Raw genomic sequence first — 19776 nt, 5'->3', positions numbered from 1 at the left:
ATGAACAAGGCAAAGGAGGGATAATTCATTGTGCTCTGCACGCGTGGGTTCGAATCCCATCCTCGTCGAAGTAAACACACTTTTAAAAGCCCTCTTAAATAACCTCAGTCTGTTTCGAAAACATTGGAAATAAGTAACACTGATGTACTGAATTGCTACTCCAACGTCTGTTTGTTCTTCCTCATATGGTCAATAGGCGGCAATGTTTTCAAAGCAGACCAAAGTAATTCAAGAGCGCTTTTAAAAGTGCAGGTGAATCCCATCCTCATGGAGGTGAAAGTACTTTTAAAAACTCTCTCAAATGACCTCAGTCTGCTTTGAAAACATTGCAGCCTATTGACCATATGTGGAAAAGCAAACGGACATAAGAGTAGTAGTTTAGATCGTCTGTGTTGCCTCTTTCCACCCGTTTTCAGGCCAATCCAGCCCTCTGAAGCTCCTCCTGCCACACCTGATTACAAATGACACACCTGCAACCAGACCAGAAGAGCATTCCTCATAGCTTGACCAGACGAGGTGGCCGAGTGGTTAAGGTGATGGACTGCTAATCCATTGTGCTCTGCACGCGTGGGTTCAAATCCCATCCTCGTCGAAAACAATACCTTTTAAACTCTTAATGCATGCTCAATAATCCAGCTCCACAAATCCACAAAGTGGAGACCATTAAACAACGTGTGGTTACTAATCTGTATGTCATTAACGTTGTATTAAAAGAACGGCTGTATAAGATGAGGTGTTACAGTTGTGATTTTTTTGTGAGTAGTGCCAATATTTTACACAGAGCTGAAAGCAAGAGTTCCAAAACCACGCATGCAGAGCACAATGGATTAGCAGTCCATCGCCTTAACCACTCAGCCACCTCGTCTCAAGAAAAATGTGTTTCTGGGCCGATTGGTCTGATTGATCAACCCAGACGGCTTGAACAGCTACATTGCCTTGAAAGAAATATCTGGGTGTTCACCAGAATGTGCACACACACTGCATTAGTGCATTATTTGTTGACAGTTTTAAAGAGAACTAAAATAAAATGAGCTTTCTGCTCTTTTACAAATCTACAAAATCTACATTGATCAATCAGACCAATCAGACCAGAAACATACAGGTAAAGCAAGACGAGGTGGCTGAGTGGTTAAGGCGACGGACTGCTAATCCATTGTGCTCTGCATGCATGGGTTCGAATCCCATCCTTGTTGAAAACCAGACTTTTAAACATTGAACATTACCCCTGCAACTCTTGCTTTCAGCTCTGTGCAAAATATTGGTGCTGCTCACAAAAAATCACAACTGTAACACCAAATAGAAACAGTTCATCTTATACAGACAATCTTTTAATACAATGTTAATGACATACAGATTAGTAACCACACATTGTTTAAAGGTCTCCACTTTGTGGATTTGTGGAGCTGGATTATTGTGCATGCATTAAGAGTTTAAAAGGTGTTGTGTTCGACGAGAATGGGACTCAAACCTACCTGTGCAGAGCACAATGGATTAGCAGTCCATCACCCCACCATTACCTTTTTATGGGAAAAGTAATTAATTAATATATTTTCTTTATGGTTAGAAAAGTGATTCCTTAAGGGAATAATTCATTTTTTTGATGTGCAATAGATTGTTTTTGCCTAAATAGACAGTATGGGAAGCTCTTGTCAGTTTCCTCAACTGGCGAGGTTAATGCCTAAACAGAGCTTAGAGGGAGCTCTCGCAGGTTTTCCTCACAACTCACAATACAGCAGTGAGAAAACATCCCTACCTGGGGATCGAACCCAGGACCTTCTTGCTGTGAGGCGACAGTGCTACCCACTTTGCCACCGTGTCGGCCAGCCAAGGAGAGAATGAAAAACTTTGAAGCACAGCATACAAAAACACACTGCCATGACCCGGATTCGAACCGGGGTTGCTGCAGCCACAACACAGAATACTAACCACTATATGATCACGGCATTACAAGACAACAGCCTCTTGATAGACTGCAGTCATAGTTCCAACAGAACAAGCCTCTTGAGCTACAGCAACATGGCGAAGAGAAACTAATTGGCAAAGGTTTGCTCGAGTCCCATCATAGGGACGAATTCCCATACAGGGAGTCGAAGCGGGGCCACCTGGGTGACCGCTAGCCCATATGGGAAACTGAAGAGCTTACCATCGGCTGACGCCAGCATCAGTCGCTTCTTTCCACTTTGACAAGACCTGCATTTTTGGATCTGTCTTTTGACTAAGGAGAGAATGGAAAACTTTGAAGCACGGCATACAAAAACACCCTGCCGTGATCCGGGGTTGCTGCGGCCACAACGCAGAGTACTAACCACTATACAATCACGGCATTCCATTGGTCAGCCACATCCAGTTCACGTCCACTGCTCCCTGATAGCCTGCAGTCATAGTCCCAACAGAACAAGACTCTTGAGCTACAGCAACATGGCACAGAGGAACTAATAGGCAAAGTTATTCTCAAGTCTTATCATAAAGACAAATTCCCACACCGGGAGTCGAACCCGGGCCGCCTGGGTGAAAACCAGGAATCCTGACCGCTAGACCATATGGGAAACTGAAGATCTTGCCATCGGCTGACGCCAGCATCAGTCACTTCTTTCCACTTTGACAAGAACTGCATTGTTGGATCTGAGGAACCAAGAACCATACACAAGGAGTTAGAAAGACAAAAGAGGCACAAGGTAACCGAACCAGCCAGGAGTCGAACCTAGAATCTTCTGATCCGTAGTCAGATGCATTACCCATTGCGCCACTGGCCCCTGTGGGACCAAAATCTCACTTATATGAGGTTTCCCCAAGTTCAGAAGATCAAAGTTTGTTTTGTCTTTTTACTTGTTATCAGTTAACCACACACACACACACACACACACACACACACACACACACACACACACACACACACAATACAAATAGCACCTGCTCTCTGTGACAAGGATGTTTATTAATAAATGATATTAAGTTGAAATATCTCAGGTTTATCCTGTCTGCAATCAAATAAAAGTCAGAGTAAATGTATTTGCATTTTCCATGCTGTCTTAACTTTTTCTGATTTGGGGTTGTACGAAAATAACCATATAGTATATTAAAATTAAGATAGGATGAATTACAATTGTAAATATGTTATAACACAAGCTCAATTTCTATAAAAGTTGGGACATTTTGTAAAATGTAACAAAACAAGAATCTGTGATTTGGTGATGAACCTTTATGTAAATGACAAAAGTGCAAAGAAATGACTCTCATTGGTTGATTCAATTGTATAAATATTAACAAATGTTAAATTTAGTGCCTGCAATACTATAATAAAGTTGGGACAAACGCAAAATCACTGTGAAAAATTTCAAAAATATTTAAGTGACACTGTGTTAATAAATTCACAATAAGCAGAGTAACTGGTAACAGGTCAGGATATCATTATGAGGTATATCCACCAAAGTCACCAAGTTTTTACAAGCAGAGATGGGTCATGGATTACCACTTTGTGCCAAACTTTGCAAATGATGGTTAATCAGTATAAAAATAACATTTCTCAACACCAGAAAAATAATCTTTTTCAGATCTGTCTCCTATTGTAAATACATGCTGCATCATGAAGAGGTTGATCCGTCTACACTGACCACAGACTGAAGTCTTGTATTAAGCAAAAATGTCACTTCAAAACTTCATGAATTAATATCCTTAGTTTCCAATCAATTACATAATAAGTGAAAATACAGTGGTACCTTGAAACTCGACCTCAGTTGGTGCTGGGAGTGACATCGAGTTTAGGCATTGAGTTTCAAGGTTTTTTTTTTCCATAAGGATGTATGGGAAACCTGTTAATGTGTTCTGTGGTCCCGTAGAACTGCATATATTTTAGTCTAATGTAAAATAATGGGGTTGTTTTTGACACTTATACCCTGAACAGTTAAAAATCAATAACAAAATACAATAAAACCTCTTTACCTTTACTTCTATATTGTTTCCTTAGGCTTCTTAATCGTGGAGATGCTTGATCTTGGAATATCGTATTCCATTCAGTAAAGGCGCATTCACATGAGAAGCGGCAAAACCGTTTTTGCGCCGGCTGTGCCGTTATTTCCTATGAAGTGTGCCGGTGCACAAAGATTAACGTGACTTATTGTACCAAAACAACGAGTGATGAATTTCATTAGTGGAGAGAACCTATGTGCAGTAATTATTAAGAGAGGTTTAGTGTTCCTATGTTGGTTCTTTTAATACATTGTCACATTAATTTTTTTTTAACGATAAGCGTATTAGACTCTCTTGGAAAAGCTGATTCTCACAGTTTCTCAGTGCTGAATACAGCAGCAGTCACACACATGTCGAGTTTAAGAGAAAAACTTTGAGTTTAAGGGTACAAATTTCTCGATGGAGGGTGTCAAGATTCAAAGATTTTTAATTTTGGGGATGTCGAGTTACAAGGTAGCACTGTAATTGGAATAGTAATGTAACACAGTGCTAAACATGCATTTGTCTTATGTGTGTTGCAGACATCAAATTTTAGATTTTATTACATGGGTCAATAAAATAATCTTTTGTCACTTGAATAAATGTTTACAATTGCCATTTAAATTAATATGATGAGCAAATGATTTTCCTACTTTTGCAATCTAAGACATGATCTGCATTTAATGTATTTTATAGTGATGATGTTTTTTTTCTTGCTGTAGGCATGGAATGGCACAGGGAAAACTGCTCTGTTTTGGTTTTGTAGATGATGTGTATCTGTTTTATTTTACTTTCTTATATATTTATTTGTTTCTTTGTTAAATTATTATTTAAATATTATGTGATGAGTAACAAATTATCTGCAGTCCATTTTTTTTTCCATTTTTGCTGTGGGTGTACAATGACATACTAAGAATGAATCTGTATTGGTTTTGTACTGGCAGTTTGATTTCACCAATTTATGGTGTTTTAATTGTGCTTTTTATATATGATAAAATAAGCTAGGGCATGAGATTATTAATTACTTAACAACTCAACTGAGAAATCTGGCATAATAATAAGTGATCTTAATACTACCAGGTGTACTCAATTATGTTTTGTAATGTAGAAAATTGTAATCTATAAAAATGCAATTAAATTGCATGACTTGTGGGTGACTTCTGTCTTCTGGAAAAAAAAATGTTGTTTCATACCATCTTCTGTAACTGCAGTCTTTGTAAGTAGCCTAGCACTGTGTACTAAAACACTTACATATAAGTCAGCACAGGCAGAAAAGTATTAAGGAAGTTTCTTCTAGATTTAGACCCTCCTCATGATTCACTATGACTGTGGGGGGAGCTAGATGTGAGAACAAATGTAAAAACGTGCATTTTCTTTAAACCTGGTTATTTGAACTGACACATAACAACCATGTTACTCCTCCTCTCAATATTTATTATTGTTGCCCACACTGGTAAATATATATTATTTATTCTTTGTTAATTACATATTATTATTATTATTAGTAGTAGTAGTAGTATAATGTTTATTGTTGTTATTATAATTGATTTATTTAATACACTTTATTTGATATTGGTTTGAGTAAATTATGTTTTTATAGCAGAGGCTGCTGACAGCATTGAACCAGACCAAACCAGCTTATCTTCAACAGAAGGAAGCAACATCACACTGTCTTGCACATATACAGGTTCACCATATAGTCTCCACTGGTATCATCAAAAACCTGGATCAAAACCAGAGTTTCTGGGGCTGATTGTACGATCCACAAAACAGGCCACATATGCTAAACCAGCTGATCCACGTCTGTCTATAAATCTTAATACAGAAGATATGAAAGTGGAGCTGAAGATCTCCTCTGCTGCTGTAACAGATTCTGCACTGTGTTACTGCGCCCTGCAGCCCACAGTAACAGCAGCTCCAGTCATGCTGCACAAAAAGTCCTTCATGTGATAAGTGTTTTGTTCTCTCAATAAACAGATATATTTTATCTGGTAACGTTTACCAAGTAAAACAAGTTTTATTTTTATTTTACTCGATTTACTATATTTCAGAGATTTAGTTATGTACTGTAAAGCTTTTAAAATATATAAGTTGTCACTTTGTGGTACTTTCAGACATAACATCGACCCTGTAAACTGCTGTTTGAAAGATGCTAAACTCTGATAGAAAGGGTACAGCAAGACCATACTTTACACCAAGTGACCAAGGCTAGTTATGCACATTTATTGTCTTACATATATGTTCCAGATTTTACACCACACCTCTTAATATCCATCAATAACAGCTTTGCTTTGCCACTTGCTTGCTGGAAGTGGTTACCATTTCTATAGAAGAGCAAGAAGCCAGGATCAAAAACAGAATATTGACTATAACCCCTGTCACATATGCCCTTTCACCCATGAATGTATTTTCTATTTAGTGATCATACCTGGTATTTTTGATAGCTAGCTGTATGTGAGAAGACATTGCAAACATTATTATTATTTGGCTTAGTGAGGCTCCTTAACTACTTACCTCTCCTACTGACCCACAGAACCAGTAGTGTAACTAACCAACCTGCCATGCCCACTCCGAACAGCAAAAGGTGTGACACGCTAACACAAGTGTATTAATTTGGAAACTACAATGGCCAGCATTATTTAGGCTCATTAGCACTCATCGTTTTTCTGCATGAGCAAGTACAATGTACAACATTCAATAAGACAGAAAGTGTCAGTGACATACTTGGTTAGTTTGCAAGAATACAATCAAACATCCCCCACAAAAATAGTGCTGGATAAGACCTGAAACAATAATACATATTAAGGGCAGAGTGTTTTGCATGGTAATCCAACAAATAAGTTACCAAAATGAATCTGTATAAACAAGAACATGTCAGAAACAAAGAAAGGTAAAATAGAAGTATGTTAATTTATAAAATATAAGTATATTATGCACACACTGCAATATACACAGATTACTCAAAGATGGACAGGGCAGGAGCAGCTTTTTACAGTGGAGCATTATAACAGATCAATGTACGTTAACGTTAATGCATTGGGATAGATAGAAACAGTGGCTATACTTCAGAATCTGATAGGTTCCTCTTGATTCTTTTTAAGATTTCTTCTGTATGTGGGAGCTGTTTGCTTACTTACCTATCTTGACACACATCTCTGTAAAGCTGTTGTGCAACAATCTCTATTGTTTAATGCTTTTTGGAAATACAAATAAAGCTGGTATTAATTAAATTATTACATGCAGTGTCATTATTGAACCCCAAACATGAATAAAGTATTTTAGAAGATACAAATATTTCAATAGTCTTACACCAAAGCTCAGAAACGCAGTATTTTGGTAAAGAATAGATATGAAATGATGATGTGTGTACAGTGTTGCTGCAGCACCTGCACTTCCTGTGTGTGGCTTCCTAGAGACTTGTTTCCTCATGTGATGAGTTCAGCACTATTATACATTCTGTGATCAGAAATGGCTCCACTATGGAGCTTACTGCACATTGTGAGATACACAGCACTGATTCTCACTGTAGCATCAGGTAATTTATTAACATCTTAATCAATAGCCATGTTATTAAAAATGTTTTCTTAAGAACTTTTTTAGTATTATTTTAAACAATTTTTTTTCTTTTAACAGGTGGTTTTGCCGATAAAATTTGGCCACTAAATTCTGACATTGGTGCTAAAGAAACAGAAACTGTTACTTTACGATGTTTATATGAGTCAAGCAGCAGCTACCCTTGGCTGTACTGGTACAAACAAAGTCCTAACAGCGCACCACAGTATTTACAGCATAAAGAAGAATCATCAGGTTCTACTGAATTAACTATCAGCAATATAAAGCTGACAGATTCTGCTCTCTATCACTGTGCACTTAGAGAAGCCCAGTGATACACAGCTATTGAGGTGCTGTACAAAAACTCACTTATATGAAGTTAGAAGATCAAAGTTATTTTCACACCTTATCAGTTAACCACACAGACTCACATGCACACACACACACAGACACACACACACCACCACCTAAATAATACAGTGGGGCCAAAAAGTATTTAGTCAGCCACTGATTGTGCAAGTTCTCCTACTTAGAAAGATGAGAGAGGTCTGTAATTTTCATCATAGGTACACTTCAATTACGAGAGACAAAATGAGAAAAAAAATCCAGGAAATCACAATGTAGGATTTTTAAAGAATTTATTTGTAAATTATGGTGGAAAATAAGTATTTGGTCAATAACAAAAGTTCAACTCAATACTTTGTAACATAACCTTTGTTGGCAATGACAGAGGTCAAACGTTTCCTGTAAGTCTTCACCAGGTTTGCACACACTGTAGCTGGTATTTTGGCCCATTCCTCCATGCAGATCTCATCTAGAGCAGTGATGTTTTGGGGCTGTCGCTGGGCAACACGGACTCCACAAATTTTCTATGGGGTTGAGGTCTGGAGACTGGCTAGGCCACTCCAGGACCTTGAAATGCTTTTTACGGAGCCACTCCTTCGTTGCCCGAGCAGTGTGTTTGGGATCATTGTCATGCTGGAAGACCCAGCCACGTTCCATCTTCAATGCTCTCACTGATGGAAGGAGGTATGGTGTTCTTGGGTTCTTCTTCTTCCTCCAAACACGACGAGTTGAGTTTTTACCAAAAAGTTCCATTTTGGTTTCATCTGACCATATGATATTCTCCCAATCCTCTTCTGGATCATCCATATGCTCTCTGGCAAACTTCAGACGGGCCTGGACATGTACTGGCTTAAGCAGGGGGACACTCCTGGCACTGCAGGATTTGAGTCCCTCTCGGCGTAGTGTGTTACTGATGGTATCCTTTGTTACTTTGGTCCCAGCTCTCTGCAGGTCATTCATCAGGTCCCTCCGTGTAGTTCTGGGATTTTTGCTCACCGTTCTCATGATCATTTTGACCCCACGGGATGAGATCTTGACCCCAAGGGAGATTATCAATGGTCTTGTATGTCTTCCATTTTCTTACAATTGCTCCCACAGTTGATTTATTCACACCAACCTGCTTGCCTATTATAGATTCACTCTTCCCAGCCTGGTGCAGGTCTACAGTTCTCTTCCTGGTGTCCTTCGACAGCTCTTTGGTCTTGGCCAAGGTTGAGTTTGGAGTCTGACTGTTTGAGGCTGTGGACAGGTGTCTTTTATACAGATAACGAGGTCAAACAGGTGCCATTAATACAGGTAACGAGTGGAGGACAGAAGAGCTTCTTAAAGAAGAAGTTACAGGTCTGTGAGAGCCAGAAATCTTGCTTGTTTGTTATTGACCAAATACTTATTTTCCACCATAATTTACAAATAAATTCTTTAAAAATCCTACAATGTGATTTCCTGGATTTTTTTTTCTCATTTTGTCTCTCATAGTTGAAGTGTACCTATGATGAAAATTACAGACCTCTCTCATCTTTCTAAGTAGGAGAACTTGCACAATCAGTGGCTGACTAAATAATTTTTGACCCCACTGTACCTGCTCTGTGGTGGTTCTGTGGGGGGTCCTGACCATTGAAGAACAGGATGAAAGGAGCTAACAAAGCATGCAGAGAAACAGATGGACTACAGTCAGTAATTGTAGAACTACAAAGTGCTTCTATATGGTAAGTGGAGCTGATAAAATTAACAGTGAGTGTAGAAACAAGGAGGTGGTTTTAATGTTATGGCTGATCAGTGATTATAAGTACAAGAATTGGGAGGTTTCTGATTTCTAATTGATAAGACTGTAAACAACCTGCATGATCTTTTTGTACCAGCAAAATTCCACACTGTGGTGAAAGCAACAAGAATTGCCAGTGGGTTTATGGCTGAAGAGAATGCAAGTACAAGTACAAGACCCCCTTTCTGGCATGTAAGATTGGATACTCGTTCAAGAGGGCTGCTCAAATCCTTGTTGGTGAAAGCTTAATAAATGGACAAGGAGATGTTGAGAGGGATGCAAAGCAGTTCATAAAGTTGATGGAGACACAGTGGAACACCTATATATCTGGACGTGCCTCAAAAACTTTGAAAACAGCCAAGTGGAACAAAGATTAAATAATTCTCTTAACCGAAGACATAATGAAGTTAAAGCATCTCAAAACCATAGAGAAAGATGCTTTAAATGATTTGGCAGATGTACCAAATGTTTCAGCTTGGAAGAAACTATGCCAGAGTCTTATCACACAGATAAAACTCTATAACAGAAGGAGAGAGAAGCTTTAAAATTACTTCTAAAAACATACAGAGCTCGGAACAAAGCTCCTCCTCACCCAGAAATATATGACAGCCTCTCCAAACTTAAACAATCACCTGTCAACAATTTTACCAGACTAGAAATCTAAGGAAAGAGAGAAAGAAAAGTCCCATTGCTCCTTATACATGACATGGAGGCATCTCTGGACATTCCAATAAAGAACCGAACTGCAGTAGGTGTTTCCAAAGAAAAGCCTTTTGTGTTTGCCAGAACCTCAGGAACCAGCAATATGAGAGGGTCGGACTGTCTTCGTCTTTTTGCAGCTAAATGCCAGGCCAAACACCCAGAGCGGTTAACGTCAACCAAACTGAGGAAACACATCGCCACCCTTTGCCAAATGATGAACTTTAATTAATATTAAATATTAATAAAAAAATATTAAATATATATTAACTTTAATTAGCTAATTAATTGTTATGCGTTAAATGTTTTTTTTTTTTTTTTTAGATAACAGACAGCTCCTGGTCTCCTCAAGTGCTTCGTGCTCAGAAAAAATTAAAACTTTACTAAAAAAAAGGAGCTGAAAGAAGCTAAAAGAAGCTTTACGTTAACCATGTCCAGAAGCGGTGTTGACTTCTCTGGGCTTGGAGGCATCTAGGATGAACCATCACACAGTGTAAACATGTATTGTGGTCAGATAAATCAGCATTCCAGGTCTTTTTTTAGAAAAATTAGACGATGTGTGCTCCGGACCAAAGATGAAAAGGACCATCCAGACTTTTATCAGCAAACAAGTCCAAAAGCCAGGGTCTGTCATGGTATGGGGTTGTGTCAGTCATTGTGTCAGGTCATTTACACTTCTGTGATGGCAGCATTAATGCAGAAAAGTACATTAAGATCTTAGAGCAACATGTGCTGCCTTCAAGACGTCATCTTTTCCAGGGACGTTTATGCATTTTTCAATAAGACAATGCAAAACCACATCCTGCACACATTACAAAGGCGTGGCTGTGGAAGAAGAGGGTACGGGTACTGGACTGGCCTGCCTGCAGTTCTGATCTGTCCCCAATAGAGAATGTGTGTGAATTAATTTTTTTAAACAAAAAATGTGACAACGACGACCCCGTACTGTTGCACATCTTAAGACGTGTTTGCAGGAAGAATGAGACAAAATTAAATCTGAAACACTAAATCACTTGGTCTCCTCGGTGCCAAAAAGTGTGGTGAAAATGAATGGCAACATTATGAGGTGGTGAATGCTTTACTGTCCCAACTTTTTTTGGAACGTCTTGCAGGCCTTAAATGCAGGAATGGATGTTTATTAATAAATAAAATGAAGTGGAGCAGATAAAACAAGGAAAATCTCATGTGCATTCTGTCTGCAATCAAATAAAAGTCAAAGTAAATATAAGAAACTCTGTTTTATTATTTGCATTTTTCATGCTGTCCCAACTTTTTCTGATTTGGGGTTGTGTATACACACACACACACACACACACACACACACACACACACACACATATATATATATATATATATATGTACACAAACACTCAAATACAAAAATCTATTCAGAGTTTGGTCAGTAATATAAACTTCAGTTACATTTACAATAGAATTACTTTGGTGTGTGTGTGTGTGTGTCCACATACTTTTGGCTATACAGATCTACACTGGGCGTGTCCACATCTGAAGTGAATGTTAAAGACACTGAGTGGTGCTGTGATCATCAGCTCTGCTCTCAGCTCCAGCACACACTGTGACATCATGATGATGTCACAACATTCTACAAGCTCTGATCTGAGCTCCTGTGCTGGTGCTGCTTCACTTTGAGACGGAGCATCGAAGCAGCAGCAGCTAAAATGTTCTGGTTTAAGAAGTTGTGGTGTTGTAGCGTCCCGGCCGACGAGGATGAGGAGCCGCACAGACCCAAACCTGAAAAGAAGGAGAAGAAGAAGAAGAAATGGTGGCAGAGACTCAAAAAGAAGGCGAGGCAGGAGGACACGAATGTGGAGGAACAACAGATAATAGGAAACGAAGAGAATGCAGGGATGAGTACCCAGGTTCTGCAGGACCAAGGGCAGGAACCAGAGGTACAGGTGGTGCAGATGGAAGAGAAGAACCAGGTGGAGCCGGGCATGGAGGAGAATCAGATGATGGGAAATGAGAATGCAGGGATGAGTACCCAGGTTCTGCAGGAGCAAGGGCAGGAACCAGAGGTACAGGTGGTACAGATGGAAGAGAAGAACCAGGTGGAGCCGGGCATGGAGGAGAATCAGATGATGGGAAATGAGAATGCAGGGATGAGTACCCAGGTTCTGCAGGACCAAGGGCAGGAACCAGAGGTACAGGTGGTACAGATGGAAGAGAAGAACCAGGTGGAGCCGAGCATGGAGGCGAATCAGATGATGGGAAACGAGGAAAACGCAGGGATAAGTACCCAGGTTCTGCAGGACCAAGGGCAGGATACAGAGGTACAGGTGGTACAGATGGAAGAGAAGAACCAGGTGAAGCCAAGCATGGAGGAGAAGAACCTGGACAAGAAAAACCAAGAGGAGCAGAAGATTGAAGGTACATCTTGATAGGGTTTTTAAGCTGTGTGGTGTTTAATCCATCATGGTGCTGAATCAGGTTTCATTTCTCCAGCAGATCCACTTGAGGCTATTCTGGAGAAGATCTTCAGGTCCTCTGATGAAGTGGTGCAGCAGCAGAACGTTCAGGACGAGCACATTCTGATTGCTCCCACATTTATAACCCAATATGAAGAGTATGAGAGACTGATGGAGACCACGATTGAGAATGAAGGTGGGTTATTTTCAGATCTAGATCTTCATCCTAGTGAGCAGGTGAAGGTTGGAGTGTTCCTGTAACGTGTGTGTGTTTTGTGTAGGCATGTTCGACCCCGCCGGCGCCCCCGTGTCCCCCCTCTCCATGCTGAAGCTGAAGAGAACGAGCCGCTGGACTGAGCGCCCTGTAATGGTGCTGCCATCCTCACAATACATCTCATCGGCTCTGCTGTGTTCTGCAGCGCTGTGGCGTCCTTCAGAACGTCCACGCTCCACAGGGATCGTCCAGAAACTTTTCCGTCGTCAAAATAAAAATAAAGTTCATTAAAAAATAAACTGCTGGTTTAAGTTTAGTTGCTTATTAAAGGTAAACTGATGAATGTTTACTGGCTCCTGGGATCGTAAACAAGGTGGAAACATCTGAAGAACATGGAGGAACCAAACTGAACTGCCACCTTCAGATGTTCTGCATTTTTTTCAGTGGTGCTTCCGTCTAAGCTCTGATCTGTGGAGGCTGCAGAAATAACAACAGGTTTAACATGTTCTCCCATCTCAGGACTTTTAGAACTTTTTTAGAGGGACCGCTGGGTCCTTCTTTACCTCCCTAATTTAGGAGGGTTCAAAGTCATGCCAAACTTCTTCTCTTTTAGAAGTATTGAGGACACAATGATGCTGGTGATGATTTAAATCCTTAATTATTGTTTTATATTCTTGCCATAATTTGATAGTGGAGATTCAGAAGCGGTTCCTCAGACCTCATGGTTTGTTTTTGTCCTGATGGTGCAGCATAAATTATTATTATGACAGTAATAAAATAATAATAGCATTAATAATAATAAAGTGTGAATAATAATATTAACAACAACAGCATTAACAGGAGGGTATTCCAGAAAGCGGGTTAAGCAAGCCGGGTAAGTTAACTCAGAATTAGCGGAAACCCTAGGTTTTCCATTCCAGAAACCGAGATTAAAGAAAGTCTGTGTCAGTACATCAGTGACATGTTATGTCCCTATAAGGCACAAAGCACACTCCGGTCTTCAAACAAATCTTTACTAAATGTACCTTAGTGTCGCTTAAAACACAAGAGTGACCGTGCTTTTTCAGTCGCTGCTCCCAGACTGTAGAATTCACTACCTCCTGGTATGAAATCCCAGACTTCAACTGATGCTTTTCAAACTTGTCTTAAAACCTACCTTTTCTCTCTGGCATATGAAGGTGGTTAACCTGGTGATTCTTTTACTCCTGCTGTTTTTATTCTTTGTTTATTCCATATTTATCTAATAATGTATATATAAATGTATTTGTATTGTTGAATTTTGCTGTACAGCACTTTGGTTAGCTTTGGCTTTTAAATTTGCTTTATGAATAAATTGCATTGAATTGAAAACTCAAGAAAACAGCATTTAATATTCTAATAATAAAGTTAGTAATATTTATTTCTTTTTCTACATAAAACAAAATGTTTTGTGTTATCGGTTATTAATACTAAAGATTGAAAGAAATTTATGTTGACATGAGATTTTCCTTGTTGTGTTGACTTCATACTCTGTACTGTTTGACTTTCCTTCACAATGACAGTGCTTCACATTTAAACATGGATTCACAAAATCTCTTGATGGCTTTTAGAATAACTCTGGCAGCATGATTTTATAAAGGATTTTTTGTTTGTTTTAACTGTATGAGGACAAAGTTTAAGATAAAGTCAAAGTCAAAGTGAACTTTATTGTCATTCAGACTATACAGCTAGGAGTGCACAGCTGAACGAGATTGCGTTTCCCAAGCTCCAATGTGCAGAATATAAAACAAGACAGAAAAAGAGCATATACAAGACAAAATATACATTCAGTTTTAAAAAAGATATACATTCAGTAAAAAAGATAAAAAATAAACAAGCACTATTGCACATACATTGTAAACAGACATAAAACACACGTTAAGTAAAGTAAAAATATATACACATTAAATAAGAAATATTGCACATAATTTGCAGTGATGAGGTACCGGTGTAATAAATAAATAAAATGCCTGGTGTTAAACACTTAAGTTATTGCACAGAATATAATAAAAGAGTAGCAGCATGGTGTAGGTATTTAAATCTTAATAAATATATGAGGTTAGACAGTCCGTAAGTGTGAGCAGGTACAGTGGGGTCAAAAAGTATTTAGTCAGCCACTGATTGTGCAAGTTCTCCTACTTAGAAAGATGAGAGAGGTCTGTAATTTTCATCATAGGTACACTTCAACTATGAGAGACAAAATAAGAAAAAAAAATCCAGGAAATCACATTGTAGCATTTTTAAAGAATTTATTTGTAAATTATGGTGGAAAATAAGTATTTGGTCAATAAAAAACAAGCAAGATTTCTGGCTCTCACAGACCTGTAACTTCTTCTTTAAGAAGCTCTTCTGTCCTCCACTCGTTACCTGTATTAAAGGCACCTGTTTGACCTCGTTATCTGTATAAAAGACACCTGTCCACAGCCTCAAACAGTCAGACTCCAAACTCAACCTTGGCCAAGACCAAAAAGCTGTCGAAGGACACCAGGAAGAAAATTGTAGACCTGCACCAGGCTGGGAAGAGTGAATCTACAATAGGCAAGCAGGTTGGTGTGAATAAATCAACTGTGGGAACAATTGTAAGAAAATGGAAGACATACAAGACCATTGATAATCTCCCTTGGGGTCAAGATCTCATCCCGTGGGGTCAAAATGATCATGAGAACGGTGAGCAAAAATCCCAGAACTACACAGAGGGACCTGATGAATGACCTGCAGAGAGCTGGGACCAAAGTAACAAAGGCTACCATCAGTATACACACTACGCCGAGAGGGACTCAAATCCTGCAGTGCCAGGCGTGTCCCCCTGCTTAAGCCAGTACATGTCCAGGCCCGTCTGAAGTTTGCCAGAGAGCATATAGATGATCCAGAAGAGGATTGGGAGAATATCATGTGGTCAGATGAAACCAAAATGGAACTTTTTGGTAAAAACTCAACTCGTCGTGTTTGGAGGAAGAAGAAAAACCCAAGAACACCATACCTACTGTGAAGCATGGGGGTGGAAACATCATGCTTTGGGGCTGTTTTTCTGCAAAGGGGACAGGACGACTGATTCGTGTTAAGGGAAGAATGAACGGGGCCATGTATCGTGAGATTTTAAGCCAAAACCTCCTTCCATCAGTGAGAGCATTGAAGATGGAACGTGGCTGGGTCTTCCAGCATGACAATGATCCCAAACACACCGCTCGGGCAACGAAGGAGTGGCTCCGTAAAAAGCATTTCAAGGTCCTGGAGTGGCCTAGCCAGTCTCCAGACCTCAACCCCATAGAAAATTTGTGGAGTCCGTGTTGCCCAGCGACAGCCCCAAAACGTCACTGCTCTAGATGAGATCTGCATGGAGGAATGGGCCAAAATACCAGCTACAGTGTGTGCAAACCTGGTGAAGACTTACAGGAAATGTTTGACCTCTGTCATTGCCAACAAAGGTTATGTTACAAAGTATTGAGTTGAACTTTTGTTATTGACCAAATACTTATTTTCCACCATAATTTACAAATAAATTCTTTAAAAATCCTACAATGTGATTTCCTGGATTTTTTTTTCTCATTTTGTCTCTCATAGTTGAAGTGTACCTATGATGAAAATTACAGACCTCTCTCATCTTTCTAAGTAGGAGAACTTGCACAATCAGTGGCTGACTAAATACTTTTTGGCCCCACTGTATGTTGTGTGTGCTGTTATGGGGAGTTGAGTAATCTGGTGGCTTGTGGAAAAAAGCTCTTGCTGAGTCTGGCAGTCCTGCATCGCATGCTGTGGTAGCGTTTGCCAGAGGGCAAGAGACTGAACAGTCCATAGGCCCGGTGTGTGGGGTCACCAATTATTTTGGTGTGGGGTCACCAATTATTTTGGTGTTATTTTCACACCAGACAACGAGTTAGTTCACTTCCTCTCTGTAGGCCGAGTCATCGTCGTTGCTGATAAGGCCCACCACTGTTGTGTCGTCCGCGAACTTTATGATATGGTTCGAGTTGAATTTGGCACAGCAGTCATGTGTCATCAGGGTAAACAGCAGAGGACTCAAGACACAGCCCTGGGAAACCCCAGTGCTCATAGTTTGAGAGGTGTTTTTTCCAACCTTTACTGTCTGGGGTCTGTCGGTGAGGAAGTCCAATAACCAGTTACACAGTGAGGTTTCGATGCCTAGTGGTCCAAGTTTTCTCACCAGGTGCTGGGGGATTACTGTATTGAATGCTGAACTGAAGTCAATAAAGAGCATCCGCACATAACTCTTCTTATTCTCCAGATGGTCCAGGCTCAGGTGAAGTGCTGCTGATATGGCGTCATCAGTGGAGCGGTTAGGGCGGTATGCAAATTGAAGTTGGTCGAATGTTGCAGGGAGTCTGGATGTAATGTGGTCTTTTACCAGCTTTTCAAAGCACTTCATCATGATGGGAGTGAGTGCTATAGGGCGGTAGTCGTTAAGTGTCAGTGCTGGTGACTTCTTTGGTAATGGTACAATAGTGGTGGTCTTGAAGCATGGTGGCACGATAGCTTGTCTCAGGGAGATGTTATAAATGTCTGTAAGGACATGTGCCAGCTGGTCAGCACATTCCCTAAGTACATACCCTGATATGTTGTCAGGACCTGCCGCTTTCCTTGGGTTGACTCTGTATAGGGTCCTCCGGACAGCAGCTAGGTCAAGACAGAGTACTTCATCGTCCAGACTGACAGGGGCTTTTGATGTTGTGGTGGTGTTCATTTCCTCAAACCGACTGAAGTATGTGTTGAGTGTGTTGAGGAAGTCTGTGTTGTCATCGCTGAGTGGTGGTGGTGTGGGCCTATAGTCTGTGATGGTTTGAATGCCTTGCCACAAGCGCCTGGGGTCTTTTGAGTCGGTGAAATGACTGTGGATTTTCTGTCCATAAGCACGCTTTGCTGCTCTCATGCCCCGGATTCAGGTTTGCTCTGGCATTCCTAAGAGCATCTTTGTCCCCAGATTTGAAGGCAGCATCACATGATTTTAGAAGTGCATGTACCTCACTAGTGAGCCAGGGTTTTTGGTTGACACGTGTGGTGATGTTCTTGATGACAGTCACGTCTTCCACACACTTTGTTATATATCCTGTCACAGACTCAGCATATTCCCCAAGATTTATGTGCTGGTTGGTTGTGGCAGCCTCTCTGAACATATTCCAGTCTGTACATTCAAAACAGTCCTGGAGTGCTAAGACTGCTCCCTTGGCCAGGTCCTTATCTGCTTCACTGATGGCTTGCTTCTGGTTAGTAGTGGTCTGTATGCAGGAATTAACATAACAGAGAGATGGTCCGAATTACCAAGGTGTGGGTGAGGGGTTGCTCTGAATGCCTGCTTGATGTTAGTGTCTCCAGCAATGATATAAACACAGTCCGGGTTAGCATTTTGCATCGTGCTGACAGTCTGGTACAGAGTGTTTAGTGCGTTTTTTGTGTTAGCACTGGGGGGATGTAAACAGCTGTGATGTTAATGGCTGTGAATTCCCTCGGCAAGTAAAATGGTCGACATTTCACCGTCAGAAATTCTAAATCCTCCGAACAATGCCACGTGATAATATTAGTGTTTGTGCACCAGTTGTTATTGATGTAAATACAAACACCACCTCCTCGAGATTTGCCACTGAGAGCGTGGTCCCTGTCCGCACAGAATACTGTTAGCCCATCCACGCTAATGCCGTTATCAGTAACATTGGAGGTTAACCATGTTTCAGTAAATATAAGGGCACAGCAGTCTCTCACCTTGTGTTTGGTGGTTAAATCCAGTCTCAAATAGTCCATTTTGTTTTCCAGCGAGCGGACGTTAGAAAGCAGAACAGATGGAAGTGTAGGTCTGTGTGGGTTAGCCTTTAGCCTGTTGCTAATACCTGCTCGAGTGCCGCGTTTGCGTCGTCTCTCGCATCGCTTGCGTCGCTTCCTGCGGCGGACGGAGATGTTAATCGAGTCCGCTGCTGTGAAGGCCTCTGGGTCTAGCCGGCGTAGTATCCCAGTTCGCGTAGCGTTTCTAACTCCATAGACCGTAAACCGCTAGATAAAATGTTCGGTGATTCAGATGCACGAAGACCGATCAAAGTATTACGACTGTAGACTAATCTCGTATCTGATTGTGTCGGAAAAAAACGTACATTTAACATAAAACGCACATCGCTAACGAGAGCTTGAGTAGCCGCTGCCGGACTGGGCGCCGCCATCTTGAATTCTAAAGGTTAGAATTTTAATAATGTGGTCTGGCATCCACGTAGAAAGCTGTTCAAGTTTTGCCATTTAATCACCCCATTTCATTTCTATTTACACACTAGGATTAGAACCTCAAGAGGCAGCTGATTAATTAAACATGGGTAAACAAGGGCTCGTCCGGGATTTGAACCCGGGACCTCTCGCACCCTAAGCGAGAATCATACCCCTAGACCAACGAGCCAGCCTGGATGAGTTTTTTTGACCTCTGTGGCTTAGCGTCAAAACCATGTTGACTGGTTGCACTGGGAAGTGTATTCATGACTAAACAAAATTCAATGCAGAGCTTCATTAAAGCATTTCTAACAGTTTAAGCATGAGGTGTCATTAAAGCCATGAAGAGTATTTGCATCCACATAAGCTCACCAACTCCTACCAGTGTATCAGCATGTGTCATTTTTGTTTGATAATTACATTTTAACGGGACACTTGATAAGTTTTTTGTATAGTTCAACAAAGCATTCGACTAAACGAGGGCTCGTCCAGAATTTGAACCCAGGACCTCTCGCACCCAAAGCGAGAATCATACCCCTAGACCAACGAGCCAGCCTGGGCAAATGCCAGGGCATTTCTTTGACATCTGTGGCTTAGCATCAAAACCATGTTGACTG

The 19776-nt window shown here is 40.5% G+C and overlaps 1 protein-coding gene and 5 non-coding genes across 7 annotated transcripts; 3 read left to right on the top strand and 3 right to left on the bottom strand.

Moving 5' to 3' along the window:
* Positions 1-510: 510 nt before the first annotated feature.
* On the top strand, positions 511-592 carry trnas-gcu (transfer RNA serine (anticodon GCU)). The gene has a single exon. It is a non-coding gene; the product is annotated as a tRNA-Ser (tRNA).
* Positions 593-1111: 519 nt separating this feature from the next.
* trnas-gcu (transfer RNA serine (anticodon GCU)) lies at positions 1112-1193 on the top strand. Its single transcript has one exon. It is a non-coding gene; the product is annotated as a tRNA-Ser (tRNA).
* A 1281-nt stretch (positions 1194-2474) lies between these two features.
* On the bottom strand, positions 2475-2546 carry trnae-uuc (transfer RNA glutamic acid (anticodon UUC)). The gene has a single exon. It is a non-coding gene; the product is annotated as a tRNA-Glu (tRNA).
* A 134-nt stretch (positions 2547-2680) lies between these two features.
* trnar-acg (transfer RNA arginine (anticodon ACG)) lies at positions 2681-2753 on the bottom strand. Its single transcript has one exon. It is a non-coding gene; the product is annotated as a tRNA-Arg (tRNA).
* Positions 2754-11933: 9180 nt separating this feature from the next.
* On the top strand, positions 11934-13242 carry LOC134312198 (trichohyalin-like). Of its 2 annotated transcripts, none has more exons than XM_062993931.1 (3): positions 11934-12691; positions 12770-12925; positions 13011-13242. In XM_062993931.1, the coding sequence occupies exons 1-3, from the start codon at positions 11983-11985 to the stop codon at positions 13232-13234; spliced, it is 1089 nt and encodes a 362-aa protein (XP_062850001.1). In that variant the 5' UTR covers positions 11934-11982; the 3' UTR covers positions 13235-13242. The 2 variants fall into 2 exon arrangements, with proteins under 2 accessions (XP_062850001.1, XP_062850000.1); XM_062993930.1 differs by having other exon boundaries at positions 12767-12925.
* A 6035-nt stretch (positions 13243-19277) lies between these two features.
* trnap-agg (transfer RNA proline (anticodon AGG)) lies at positions 19278-19349 on the bottom strand. The gene has a single exon. It is a non-coding gene; the product is annotated as a tRNA-Pro (tRNA).
* Positions 19350-19776: the final 427 nt, after the last annotated feature.

Source organism: Trichomycterus rosablanca, chromosome 4 (genome assembly GCF_030014385.1).
Source record: "Trichomycterus rosablanca isolate fTriRos1 chromosome 4, fTriRos1.hap1, whole genome shotgun sequence".
Lineage (NCBI taxonomy): Eukaryota > Metazoa > Chordata > Actinopteri > Siluriformes > Trichomycteridae > Trichomycterus > Trichomycterus rosablanca.
This window is presented reverse-complemented; position numbering and strand designations above follow the sequence as displayed.

Bases quoted from the DNA above. Each gene is read 5' to 3' on its own strand.
- LOC134312198 (XM_062993930.1), top strand. From the start codon at position 11,983: ATGTTCTGGTTTAAGAAGTTGTGGTGTTGTAGCGTCCCGGCCGACGAG. The intron at 12,692-12,766 runs GTACATCTTGAT...TCATTTCTCCAG, and splicing joins AGAGGAGCAGAAGATTGAAG to CAGATCCACTTGAGGCTATT. The intron at 12,926-13,010 runs GTGGGTTATTTT...TGTTTTGTGTAG, and splicing joins GACCACGATTGAGAATGAAG to GCATGTTCGACCCCGCCGGC.